Here is a 14,525-nt window from a genome sequence, read left to right as displayed (position 1 = left end):
GCTTCAAGATCTGGTAAATTATTTTGATTTTGGCTTTATCAATGTATGATATATTGCGATTTCAAACCAAATGAATATTTTATCCCGTTACAGTTAAAGTTAGAGTTTCGAATTTGGTCTTGTAGTGAAATAATGAATGTTTTGTTTTCAGCTCGTATCGAAACATTTTTTTTTTTTTCATTCCGCTTATAGGCCCCCCTCTCCCCCCATCCCCCGAAATGTAAGCCCACCCGTCTGACCGGTTACAAAATTGTTTAAGCGGCCAGGGCTTATATTTTTGCACCATCATTGGTACCCGTATCACAAGCTCCATCCCACTTCCTACCTGGGATACCGGAGCTCATCCCCGTTCCCTCCCTCGGGGTCACTGTAACACTATCAGTATGTGCATTTTAAACATTTGCTTATCTCTAGGTCGAGTATGTGGTTACAAAATCCACGAAACGATTCTCAAAGAATGACCGAACCACTGTAATCACAGTTAACCCCGTCTGTGCTGGGTAAAAACGCTGCACAGATAGACAAAAAATTCAAAAACTAGTAGTTTATAGCTACAAAGATATTATTACAAAAAAAATACATTTTTGAAATTACTGCATCTGTCTTTTAAAAGCTTCTTAGACATTCTTAAGATTAGCAAGACAATAAACTGATTTTCAGTCATCCTTGGGAAATCTTTCCGGACATGACGACTGTCAGAGTCGCTGCCCTTGCCGTTTTTTTTTTAAAGGTATTTGATATGCCTGTCACGTAATTTCGTGGGCCCTTCGAGTGTCTTTTTAATCTCTACTTTGTTTTGGCTTTGATCAGGAAGAAAGATTGCTAAGTATGAAAGCAGATCAGGTTATACATGGTGTTTATTCGCGTAGTTTGCAGACAATTGAACTACGCTTGCATCTTTACATAAATAAATATTACTCCTTCCAGACAGTAGACTTGGAGTAACTTTTATTGAATGAACTGACGCACGGTTTTCGGTCTTTTATTTCCATTTCCGGTGTTCTCTGTACACCGGAAATACATCTGATTCGCACCCACATCTTCCGTTCCCACAATACATCGCGCAGCTCTTGTCAGCCATTTTGCCTTTCTTCGTTCTCAAAACAAGTACAATTAGCCAGTATCACTGCTTCTCCCAGCGGGTTCTTTTGATAATAATTTACGCTGAAATCTTCCTCATTTGTGGTGCATCAAACTAAAAGGAACGATCCGTCTGCAGAGGGGAGTTTCATTCAAGCGAATTGTCTGGGTGCGTTATCATATGTACACTAGAGTGGACGACATAATTCGAAGTTAAAGAAAATAGGGACCGAGCTTCCTACAGTGTCTCTCCGCAATTAAATGTCTCTCGAAAAAAATCCATGTGGAGCCACGGTAATCTGTGGCCGCTGATGTACCGTTACTTTTATCAAAATGACAAGGAATCGGAGTGATTTATAACCGATCAACATGTCTCGAAATTCTAATAAGAGGAACAGCTCGAATAGGGGTTCATCTGGTTCGGACATCGCTCGCTCAACGCTGAAAGTTTTTCTCTCAAACGGCGATTCAAGGTCTGTCAAATGCGGCGAGGCAACTGATATTAAGGTAAGTCTTTATGGCGTTTTGTTATTTACCAAACTTTTGCTCAGCGATAATTTTCTCCGATAATTGAAATTGTGCTATCATCATTTACTCGCGATCCTGAAAACTCTCTAGGAATTTAATTTATGTTGGGGGTTGTATAAAAATCAACTGAAACTGCGGGGAGGTTGAAGGCTTATCACTGGGAATTTTTCGTTGTTCATTTTCCAAGGATCGTTAAATCTTTTTTCCATATAGCGGCTTGGTTAACGTGCGAATACTTGTTTTACGTTTAAAGCAAGGCCCAAATACATGTCTGCGTTTTATGTTGGTTTCATTCTGTGCCCTGTGTAGGACTTGTATTTTCCTTACATTAAACATAAGCTGAAGCTTAATTGTATTTCTTGATCTGAAATATTTATTTGGATTTAAGAATTTTAAGAATTTAAGTTAGATTGCCACTCTCTTGGCTAGTCTAATTAAATCACCTCGTTAAAAAATCAGAATAATTATTTATATGTGTTTTCTATTTTTAAATTATTTCATTCCTCTAAATAATTAGGATTTCATACAGAATCTCTCTGGTGTAAGATAGTTTTACAAAGACTGTTGTAAAATTCTTCAAGTTTCTGACATAGGTATACAGACAGATTTACAGAGGGAATAGTTTTCAGTTGGAACAATTTAATAAAGAAAACGGCTAGTATTTAACACAGGATCGCGAATTCTGAGGTTCCATATTAGTTAAATTGTTTTTGGTACAATTCGTGGGAATGATATTTCTCTTAATGATCCCAAGAAGAAAAAAGCCTTGAGAATTACTTTTTTTCTTACAAATTCATAACCTTTTGAAGCTATCTATGCCTTGTAATTTTTGTTTTAAGAGTGTGTATGTGTTGAAATTTTTTTCATTAAAACTACAAATGATTTAATTAACATGTTTGGCAATTAGATGATCAGCTTCTTTTGATCTTCTAAGGAGAGATGTTGTAATTAGCTTTGTTTCCTTTTTCAAGATGTACCTACAGTGGATTAAATAATCTTTAATCTGGCATATTCCTAATGCCAAGTAACAAATCTGGCTTTGGAATTTAAACAATGTTAGTAGTTTTCAGGGCATATACAGTTCTCTCCAAAATATGCTATTGTATTATATATTATGGTGGCCATTTTTAAAAATATTTTTTAATATTTGGTATACCAATCTTGAATATCCTTTTTGCTAAATTACACTTCAAATTTTGGTCCCCAATATTGAATTTTTTTTTTGTGGCAGTACAATGTGAATATTACATGAAGTAGACAATCACTGGCCTTTCTAAGCTGAAAAAACAAACAAACAAACAAAAAAAAGAAAAAAATGGTGGCTGCTACTTAGGGTCCAAGATCATAGCTAAACACATTTGTTGTTATTCATAAGAATTATCAGACTGGAAAATTAGGTGAATCAACTACTGGAATTACAACAGAAATTGATTGTGATTGTTCATATGGGTTTTTGTCAAACTTTTTGAATTTTGTGTGGATCTGAAAATTTAAAGAGACACCACTTTATTTCACAGTTTATTTCATGTCTGCAGAACACACAACAAATTTGGCCATTCTTGTAGTACTTTAAGTTACCAATACATTTTATTTACCTATTATGACAGACATACAGCAGGATATATAATACATGTAGGTAATTTAGAGTAAAGTAGTTGAGTCAAGGCTAGAGTAGAGTTGAAAAGGGTATGGATGGAGTGGAGTAGATACACAACTGAACTCTACTGAATTGGACATGACTTGACTCAATTTGACTCAACTCCGTCCTATTAATCTCTCCTCAACTTATCTGTACTGCAGTATATATATATATATACTGATGGCACTACTGTACTCTACTCAACTCTACTATACTTGACGCTGCTGCTCTACTTGTCTTTACTGTATTCAACTCTTCTGTACTTAACTGTACTCCACTGCACTGTACTCTACTCAACTTCACCCTACTTGACTCGACTTGGCTTGACCTGACCCGACCCAACCTACCCTACAGCTGTACCTAATGTGACTCTATTCCACTACACTCTGCCTCGCTCTGTTTGTCTCTGCCCCACTCCACTCCACTGTGCTCTACTCCTCCCCACTCTACTCTGCTTTATGCCACTCTTTTCTGCCCCACTCCACTCCATTTTGCTCCACTCCTCTCCTCTCTGTTCTGCGTTATTCTGCTCTTCTCTGCCCCACTCCACTCCACTCCACTCTGATCTGCTGCTCTCCACTCTATTCTGCTTTATTCTGCTCTTATCTTCCCCACTCAACTCCTCTAGAGCTGCTCTTATCTGCCCCCTCCACTCCACCCCAGTCCACTCTTCTCTGCTCTGTTCTGTCCCCACCCCACTCCTCTTCATTCTACATTGTACTCCATCCTACTGCTTTTCACTCTTCTATATGCTGCTCTGCCCTGCTGTACCCTACTCTCTATATTTCGTATGTTGCTTGTTGAGAACGTGTTTAAGAGAGTTGCTTGTTGAGAACGTGTTTTGCTCAAGATCTGTTTGTTTGATCAGTAGCATGTACTATTACTGTTACTATAAAGATGATGTTGCAGGGGCTTAAAGGTTAAACCTTTATACTTGGAAAATACAGCGTCAATGAAGCAATTACAGGTCTTGAACCCCAGACTCTGGTAGGGTGAAGAGTGTGGTTGGGAAGGGGTGATGAGGGGCTGATTCTTCTCTCTCTTCCTCCCACTTGGGAGCTAGTTCACGGGCTAAGACTCTTTTACCCTAGTCGAAAGGTCAAACCATACATTGTGTTAACACTATCCTTAGTAATTTACATTTCATTCACATTTTAATTTGTTGACTACCACAGGGAATTCTTCACCTGGTGATTGGAAGCCTTGGTGCTGACCCAATAACAACCGGAGACTACTATGGAATTAAACTGGAACATGTCAATACAAGTGAATCATTCTGGCTCAACAGCAAACTTACAATGGCTGAAGTACGAGGGAAACATGAGGCTCTGTATCCTGCAGATGAATGGAAGTAAGTTGGACTTGTGTCCTGATGTTTCTGAACATTTTTCAGTTGAGTGTCAAAAGTACTGTGGGAACCCCATTAATGACTACTTTAACAGTAATGCCTTAAATGTTGGTGATATTTACAAGGTAGTCTTGTTAATGGGGCTACATGTAATTACATGTACATGTATTAGCTTTCAAAACCAAGAACAACACAAGAAGTCTGCAGTATATAAGACAACACCAAGACAACACAAAGCAATACTACAAAAAGGCTTTTAAATACACAATGTAGAAGAAAGATCCTGGCAGTTAGTACGCAACTTAAGCAGATGTGAAAAGAAAGCCTGAAAAAACATTCAGGCTTGAACGGGATTCGAACCCATGACCTATGCGATGTCGGTGCAGTGCTCTACCAACTGAGCTATCAAGCGAACTGGGAGCTTGTCATATTGTGAGTTCACAATATATCTGTGAAGGATGAATAAATGAATATGAATATCCGAAACATATATTTTGAACTGTGGATGAAAGATCAAATAGAAGAAAGATCCGTGCAGTTGACTGCGAGGATCTTTCTTCTATTTAATTTTTTATCTGTGGTTCAAAATAATTATATGTTTCATATTATTCATATTCAAAATAGCTTTTAGCATGTATTTGTATCCAGATAGAGTGGAACCTACAGACACCAAAGGGACACTCAAAACTGTTATCCAGGTGTCCATGTTAAGGTGGCCGAATACAGTTTTTTAGTGTACAGATGTTAGAAGACGTTATTTGGAAACTATGTATTTCTGGACGCCCAAAATTGGTATGGTGTAAGACCAACTAAGAAAGAATGTATTTTCGTACGTCTTGTTGAGCTAAGTATCGTTTCCATGGCAACGCAGCGAACTATTAAACGTCCATAAATAGTAGATTTCCTTTATTTTTTAGAAAATGCACTCATTAGATTTTTACCATTTTTTTGTATCCAGAACAACTCACAAAACACTGACACAGTTGCACTATTTTCATGTAATTTTAACAGAGAGATCTCCTGTAAATATTGATTTTGCATTTTAATGTTTTGTAAAGATACCCTCTGTTGGATTTAGGTTTCTCTTCGTAGGTGAGTTACGCTTTTAGGGAACTATTTTCATGCCAAATTTCAGGGAATTCTAATGAGCAGGTTCCTTAGAAAACAGTTCATTTCCACGAAAACAACCAGTCGCAATTTTTTGGTCAAATGCGCATGCGTGGTTTTATTTGGGTTTCATGGCAAAGATGAAAAGCATGCGAAAGGTCTTGGTGAATGTTTTTTTTGCTCGGAAAGAAAAGAAAAAGAGTCCAGAAACGAGAAACTTAGTTATTTAGGATCAAAACTTAACTTTATTATCCATTTCATGTGAAATTGAGGGATCACTTTATCGACCGCCGTATTTGCGTACCACAACCCTAGCGCGCTTAATAGCATCACTTACAGAATCTGTAAAGCGCGCGCAAACTGTGTTCAGCCACCTTAAGCGTACTCTCACAATAAATGTCCCGTATACATGTTTATTGGTACAAAGAGTGAAACATACAATTCAAAAGCAACGGAATTATGCTTAATGTCTTATAATGTAACTGTAACTTAAGTTCAAACTGAAGAAACATTATGCTCATTCAAAAATTCTCGCTGGGTGGCCCAGTGTTGAGAGTACTCACCTCTCACCAGTACAGTGTAGGTTCAACTCTTGGACTCAGTGTCATATGTGGGTTGAGTTTGTTGTTGGTTCTTGCCGTGCTCTGAGATGTTTTTTTTTTTTTCTGGTGCCCTGGTTTTCCCCTCTCCTCAAAAACCAACATTTCCAAATTCTAATTCAATCTGGAAAGTGTCCCAAATTAGTGCTCTGCACTAATTTCATTGGCACCTTAATAAAGTGATTTAATATTTAATTTATTAATTTTTTATTTTTAGGTTATTGTTTTTTGACTAACTGTGATCTTTTTGCCGTCTCCTTTAGGTACCAATTAAGAGTCAGATACTTTCCAAAGGATTTAAAAGAGCTCTACACCAGGGATAAAGTCACTTTCTTTTATTTATATGACCAGGTAATAGTGCCGCTCAATTACTTTGCAACACATTGCAACACTGCCCAAAATGATCATGTTACTCTGAATATTCGTCGTCCTTGGTCAACAGATACTGTATCCTGCAATGTATGTAATTTGGTGTGTCGAGGAGAAAAAATGGTAAAATAAGTATCGTCTCTGGACAGCTCTTGAATGTTGTCAATGTTTTTGAATAATAAACAGTTATTCTGATCAATCTTGTGGAATGCTCAGTATTGAGTGACAGACCTATCTGGTAAATATCCCCCAATTTTAGCCCACTCAGCCTAGGGCCTCGTCGGCTAAGTATCAGGCAATATTCCGCATGATTTCACAGGATAATATTATTATTAATGTACATGTAATTAGACAGACTCTTGCATCTCTATCCTCACTTCTCAAGATTCCATTCATGATTCTCATAAATTTAGAGAGTTGAGTAGACTTTCAAGACTTTTGAGGCATCTTTTGAGTTTTGAGTCAAGAATTTAATGAGTTTGTCGCTTGACTGATTTCTTGAAAAATAAGTTGGACAGAAGGACCACACTCACGAGCACTGTACATGCTGTTGCTGCAGGCTGTAGCATTTTTTAGAATTGTACATTAGATGCTCTGTGGTGGGGACAAAACAGGGTAGAGCTGATTACAATCTTGAAAAGAAGAAATTTAAAAGCAAACTCTTTAAATCATAGCCCATCCAAAGGTGAATGTAGCTAAGTCAGAATACTTCCTGGCAAACTGAGGCAAAGAGAAACACAATTTTCCAGTATTATGTGGATTTATCATCTCACAGTTAGGTAAAAGGTTTAGTCTAAACTTAAGAAACTGTGTTGCTGCATTTGGGGAGTGGAAACTGTGAATATTTGGCTTAATCAACTGAGTTGGTAAGGTGATTTGGCCTCTGTAAAGAGATTTGAATCTCCTTATGAACTTACCATCTTACATGTATGCTCTCAGCTGACTATTAAATTTGAAATATTTTTTCCTGTAGGTGAAGAATGACTACCTCCAACACAACAGTGAAAAAGCAGATGAGGACACTGCCTTTAGACTTGGGGTGTTGGAAATGAGGCAAGTTTAAACCAATTCAATGAATATTTGTCTGAGGTGTTCGTTACATGCAAGAGATTAACTTTTTCGCTTACTACACTTCCATTTATACTGTATGACTGTATGCCCCATGTGGTGTAAAGTAACCTTGTGGAGTCAGTTGTTTCAATTCCCTTCTGACTAGCATTCATTAGGTCATGTGAATTTACAATGTAGAGCATATGGCCATTCAGGGAAAAAAATCTTGATTTCAAAATGCTTTTAGTTGGCATGTACCCTGCAAAACCAAGTTGTTTTATGGAGTTCCATGGATTTTTAAAGGAATTAATTCAGTTGTTGATAGAAGTAAGGGTTTTGGGGTCAGATTTCCAAAGCGCTTACTAGTTAAGATGTACTTTATATCCTTACTATAATTGTTTCTTGAGAATAGCCTCTTGTTAACTCAACAATTGTCTGTTGTTAAGAAACTGTTTATAGGATACATGTACATGAACATCGTAACTTACGAAAGTTTTGTAAATCTGGCCTTTGGTTATTGTACTCAGTTACAAGTACAGTGTACATTTAAAATATCAGTGGTACTGATATTTTAAATGTACGCTGTTCTTGTAACTAAGTTAGTTAAAGAGTTTGCAGGTATTGACAGAGATAATGTAAAGTTGTACCTTTGGGTTTTTCTTACAAGTGCATAAAAAATTGTATTTGTTGTTAATAGATTGTAATTTATTGTTGTTTTAAACTCTTTTCAGGAGGTACTTTAAGGACATGCCTCAAATTGCGCTTGACAAGAAGTCAAACTTTGAATACATTGAGTAAGTTTGAGGATTGATACATGTAGAGTAAAAAAGGGCAAAGTTTACATTTATGCCCAAAACAATTAAAAACACAGAAAGATTACTCCAAGAAGTGGTAACAACTTTTTCCAGTCTTTGTTAATATTTTGTTGTTTGCTTTGAATTTAGGAAAGAAGTTGGTTTGACCAAATTTATACCAAAGGCTGTCTTGGAGAACATGAAGGTCAGTGTATGTCCCCTCTGGTGATATATGGCTTCCAGGTTTTAGCCAAATTTTGACAAAAATCAATTGAAAACCTTTGGATTTTTTTTGGGAGATGTCCCTTCTTAGTGCTCAAGTTTTAGTTTCTGAGTGTATGATTGTCTGTGGTACCATTAATATTTATATGTCTGTAGTATGTTTTGAGGCAGATTTGGATGATGAAACTTGATGTTATGTGCCACCTTTGGATGCCAAGTCAATAATACAGCTGTGCAAATTATTATTGTTCGGCACTGTAGCCAGCCCACAATTGGCATACAATGTTATTGTTGTGCATGAACCTATAGAATGTAGTCGGATTTAAAAAAAAAATCATGTTTTAAACTGATACAACAATCACAGATACAGTGTATTGGCTGTTCTTGCCTTGCAAGAATTGTATAGGGTATTTATATTCATGATTATTGATAGGAACAGCTTGTGCTACAGAGGTTGGTGCATACAACTGCCACCTAAAGTTTGACATCTTTTACTTGTATTCACTTTGTCTAAAATTGTTTTTTTTTCCCGTATAGTCTAAGGTTTTGCGGAAGACCATCCATGGTTATTTCAAACAGTACGCCTCATTGAGTGAAGTGGAGTGTTGTTATACCTTTTTTGAGATTCTTTCCAAACTTCACCGGTTTGACCAGGAATCATTCCGGTGCTCACTTGGGGTGAGTGAATGAAATGATTGTTAGTAATGTAAAAGTTAATGTTAAAAAATAAAACTTGGGCAAACGTTCGTTGTTCGCCTGGTTATTTGTCTCTAGTATAAAGATGGACACAAGATGCACCACTGTCTAGATGAACTCTCTTCCGATGTTTGTCTTGAACGATGCACAATGGAAGATAGTTTGTCCAGATGCAAAATGCATCTTGTGCCCGTCTTTATACTAGAGACGAATAACCAGATGAACAACAAATGTTTGCTCAAGTTCATCGAGACGGATAATGCGTCCTCTAGTAACGGTCATTGTTGGAATGTTGAGGGGAAATATTTGAATTGGGAATTTATTTTATTGTTACTTTGCAGACTGGGTGGACAATAGCAGTCGACGTAGTTATTGGACCCCAGGATGGAATATGTTACAGGGCTGAACGTGGATCAGTTGTGAGTAGATAAACGTGGACTTGATAATACAGCTTGTATTATTTTGATTTAGTAGAGTTTAGGCATTGAACATTTCTCATTAATTTCATTTGTAATACTTGATATTACATGTAGTATTTTTAGCATTTAAGTAATTTTTAAAAAATTGAAAACCACTTTGTACAGGCCATTGGTATAAAGAACTCTCTTATTATTATTATTATTATTATTATTATTATTATTATTATTATTATTATTATTATTATTATTATTATTATTATTATTAACGCCTATGTCGCAAATGGAGGTTGGGTGCCCAGGAGCCAGGGGCTGGTACCGCCAACCCAAACCCAGGTAGGTAGAACACCCCATAAGCCTGCCCTACCCACAACCCAGCCACGAGCCCCGCCCGCAACCCAGCCCCAACCCTAGCACCCGTCACACTGAGACAAAAAGCTCAGTGGAAAAATAATAAGTACATAAGACAACGAACTAACCCTAACCCTAACCAACCCCCAACACCAATCCCCAACAAAAACAAGGTAACACTACTGGGAGGGAAGGGAGGGAAAGAAAAGCCCAACAAAACGCGATAAACTAGCCACGCCACGAAAACGCTGAGTAGAGCAAATTTCCGAGCACGTGCAAAGGAGCACGCCTAAACTGCAAGAGAATACCGCTGGCCACGCAACTGCCTGCAGACCTGAACCAGGCCCCAAACAATAATGTAACAACAAATGCCCAAACGCTAATGTGCTAGCCGTGCTCAAACTATACGCCAATAAACGCTAACGCCTTGCTACGCCACGCCACCACGGAGCAAACTTGCTCCAAGTCGTTAACTAAGTTAAATTACATTTAACCCTATTTAACGCCTATGTCGCAAATGGAGGTTGGGTGCCCAGGAGCCAGGGGCTGGTACCGCCAACCCAAACCCAGGTAGGTAGAACACCCCATAAGCCTGCCCTACCCACAACCCAGCCACGAGCCCCGCCCGCCATGCCGAAGGACCTCCGGGTTGGGACAGCCCGGAGCAATTGGGGGCTCGTGGCCAAGGAGACACAGCCCCCCAAGGGACCAAACCTGAGGCACCCAACCCCAAGTGAAGAGACGCACAAGCCCCACCTGCTATGCCAACTCACTGGAGACCTGGGTAAGAGAGCCAACTGGTGTGCGGATATAGAGTTGATAGGCATCACTAGACCATCGGCCTAAAGTCTTAATAAGGTGATCAGGGATTCCCCGTGCAGCAGCTGTGGTAGCTGCACCAATCCGGAAGCTGTGGCCTGAGTAAGAGCCTGAATAACCAGCAGAGTGTAAAATAGCCTGCACCGTGGAAGATAGCTGCTGCCGAGTTAACGGACGGCCATCCGCATAGCAGAACAGGGGCCCTGGAGATGGGCCACGCAGAGCCAAAAAATTACCAAGGGCCAGCACTGGGCAGACAAGGCTGTTGCCCCGACCCACATAAATGTCACAGCCTACGCGAAAGGGGTCTGTCTTCGAGCACTTGATATGAACTTTAAAACATGTTGGGTCCACCAAGGAATCCGCTTGCACATCGCCAACTGTCAAATGGATACTAGGGTCAAATGAAGAATTGGTGGTAAACTCACCAGCTCGTAGGAAACCGAAAAAACCGAGGCAACACGCCGCCCAGAGCATGACATGGTCCCGGGAATCCAGGTCCAAGGATCGCTGGATGACCTTTAAGAGGTCAATAGTGATGGGAAGGCGCTTAGTGGTAGATGAACCTTGCACACGCTTAATGCCCCTTAACAGCCGCTGTAGTTGCAGACAGTTAATCAGGGGATCAGGTAAGCCATTGTCAATGTGAAGGGACCGCACTGCACTGAGGTACACTTTAATGGACGAGTGGTGTAGGCTGTCAGCCAAAAAAGAAGCAAAACGCATGAGCGATTGTTCATCAGCTGGCAAAAGAGCACCATCTGGACTCAGCTGGCCATCCTGACGGCAGAAATCGAAGTAGCGACGCTGGGCGGACAAGTATACCCGACGTGTAGACGGGGCCAGACCCTGGTAAAGGAAAAATTGGCATCTCTCCGTCACATGACGTGCAACGCCTCCAGTAGAGCAGGGGGGACTGTCATCGGAGACTGCTCGGCTTGTGGGGCCAGGTGCCTGAATCGCGGAAACTGGAAACGGGAAAGAGCATCCGCAACTGGGTTAGATTTACCACGAATTGAAGATGCAGTAAAGGAAAATGAATGGCGCACTGCCAACAATGCTAAGTAACGCAACAAAACCATTAAGTCAGGGTCTCTGGAGGTACCAGAAGACAGAACAGCCACCACAGACTCGTTGTCGCATAAAAACTCGACCCGCCGTGACGCCCACCCAGGTCCCCACAAGTACGCCGCCACAACAATGGGGAACAGTTCCTTGTATGCAATTGAGAGGGGCTGCTGTGAAGCTGACCACGCGCCAAAGAACCACTGGTTGTTAAAGATAGCTCCATAGCCCAGAGAGCCTGCGGCATCTGATGACACTTGGAAATCTGGAAGGGGGGCCCACGAAGGCATAAGGAAGAAACTGAGACCCTCCCAGCTTTGGAACAGTTCCTGCCACCATGTCAAGTCCCGATGAAACTCCTGGTTCAGTCTAATGGGATGGTCATCGCGCCTGAAAGTACACAGTAAGTTAATCATGCGTCGGAGAAATGTCCTTCCCTGAGGAGCTATCTTACATGCATGGTGGAGGTGGCCAATAAGGGACTCCAGCTCCCGCCGCTTACAGAACCGCTTACCCGACCAAGTACCCAGCAGGGCAATGATCCTCTCTCTTTTCTCCGCTGGGAGACGGGCCTGCATTGTGGTGGAGTCAAGCTCAATACCAAGGATGGAGAGGCAAGTAGAGGGACCCTCCAGCTTCTCAGGGTGAAGGGGGAGGCCTATCTTCGAGCACAACTGGATACACGCCTGTAAGTTGTTGTAACAGACTGGGGAAGCCGGAGGACCCAAGGTCAAAAAATCATCCAGGTAATGGCGAAGGAAGTCAACTCCATAGTTTTGAGTCAGCATCCACTGAACCAGGTCTGCAATAGCAGTGAAGATGTAGGGTGCTGAACGCAGACCAAATGGGAGAGCCATGTCAACGTAGTATTTGCCACGCCAAACCATTCCTAAGAGCGGACGATCCTGGGGATGAATAGCCACATTGCGATAGGCGCTTGCCACATCGAACTTGGCCATAAGAGTTCCTCGGCCCCTGGCCATAATGCCTTCTATGAAGGAGTCAACCGTGACATACTGAACTGAAAAGGGGGGTTTTGGAATGCCATCATTAACGCTGTGGCCCTCTGGTGAAGAGAGATTCAAGATGAGACGCCATTTACCCGGCTGGTTGCTTTTCGGGATGACTCCAAAACGACTGATGTGCAAGTCAGGAAAAGGAGGCGATGTAAATGGGCCTGCAACTCTTCCATGTGAAACCTCTGTCTCAAGGTAAGCATCTATGACGGATGGGTGGACAAGGGCAGATCGCATGTTAGAAGAGGCTGACCGCAGGGTGACTGATGAGGTCTCAAAGCCAATGTGGAAGCCCTCACGGAGACCGGTAAGAACATAGTCTGCTGCCATCTGATCTGGATAGTCACACAACTCTGCCTGAAACTGGGATAACTGCAACGGGGACACCAAATGTACTGGAACTAATGGAGAAAACGAATGAACAGGAACCAAACTTCCGGATAAACCAGTTGAATCCGAAGAAGGCACAGCCACTGAGCCACAAAAGCCACGGTGCTGGTCTGGAGCAACAGGAACAAGATTATTTACACTATGTACACCAGAAGCAGGAGGACTTGTAATCCTCTCAGTACCGCCCCCCCTTGGCAGGGGAAGGGGAACGTGAGCGACCGACCCCTGGGGGGTGAAAGGGGCAGCTAACCTTGGGGTGGTCGCTGTTACATGAACTGCAAATGTGGCGATAACGGCATTCCCCGAAAGGCCAGCGGCATTGCCCGTTGTTCCACGAGATGCAGTAAGGGGGTTGGGAGTTGTAGCCCCGGCTTGCTGACACGGTAACGGGTGGGGAAGTCGAAGACTGGGGGTTGGCGATGGGTGCTGGCGACCGCAAGTGAAAATTATACAAATCCAAATTCATCTTCGACCAGTCAGATGCCCCAGTTGCTGCAGCATCCTTGCGAAAAGCAAGATCATACTCCATCCAAGCTCTACTCGTTGATTGCCGAGCCGTTTGTATGATGAGCAATTTATATTTAGTGAGGTCTGGCCAACGATGGGGATGGGTCGCACACATCACCATCTGAAAAATAGTGAAGGCCTCGGTCCAGGTCAATATGTCCTGTATTTCAACCGCCCGGCGCTTTTTAGAGACCACCAGCTTGCCGTCCAAAAAGGTTTGCGGCTCGTGCTCTGCCGTCCGCAGATTTGCAGACAACAAGTCCGCTAAATCTACGAACTGACCGCTCGTAATCTTCGCCACAAGTTTAGCGGGAATTGGGGCGTGTCCTGGTCCAACCACAAATGCTTTGTCCACAGACGGTGGAAAAAGCAAACTGCTGAGACTGGAAGACGAGCTGGCAACATGAGTGGCCGTCAACGGTGAAGCAAAAGACAGCACAGGCCGAGCCGAGTTAGAGCCGGTGGTGGCTGACACGGACGAGAAGGTAGATACAAATGCCGGCCACGTCCACGTACCTGAAGCGGCAGC

At 41.6% G+C, this 14,525-nt stretch overlaps 1 protein-coding gene across 3 annotated transcripts in view; it reads left to right on the top strand.

Moving 5' to 3' along the window:
* The first annotated feature begins 1,063 nt into the window (after nucleotides 1–1,063).
* Nucleotides 1,064–14,525, top strand: part of LOC146467022 (focal adhesion kinase 1-like) — a 40,149-nt gene continuing 26,687 nt past the window's right edge. For all 3 annotated transcript variants that reach the window (XM_085126745.1, XM_085126746.1, XM_085126744.1), the window contains exons 1-8: nucleotides 1,064–1,587; nucleotides 4,423–4,598; nucleotides 6,565–6,652; nucleotides 7,644–7,723; nucleotides 8,452–8,514; nucleotides 8,665–8,719; nucleotides 9,274–9,414; nucleotides 9,774–9,851. In XM_085126745.1, the coding sequence (XP_084982871.1) occupies nucleotides 1,450–1,587; nucleotides 4,423–4,598; nucleotides 6,565–6,652; nucleotides 7,644–7,723; nucleotides 8,452–8,514; nucleotides 8,665–8,719; nucleotides 9,274–9,414; nucleotides 9,774–9,851 (819 nt within the window). In that variant the 5' untranslated portion in view covers nucleotides 1,064–1,449. The remainder of the gene's footprint in view (nucleotides 1,588–4,422; nucleotides 4,599–6,564; nucleotides 6,653–7,643; nucleotides 7,724–8,451; nucleotides 8,515–8,664; nucleotides 8,720–9,273; nucleotides 9,415–9,773; nucleotides 9,852–14,525) is intronic.

This window comes from Pavona decussata, unplaced genomic scaffold (genome assembly GCF_977016875.1).
Source record: "Pavona decussata unplaced genomic scaffold, jaPavDecu1.1 SCAFFOLD_140, whole genome shotgun sequence".
Classification (NCBI taxonomy): Eukaryota; Metazoa; Cnidaria; class Anthozoa; order Scleractinia; family Agariciidae; genus Pavona; species Pavona decussata.
This window is presented reverse-complemented; position numbering and strand designations above follow the sequence as displayed.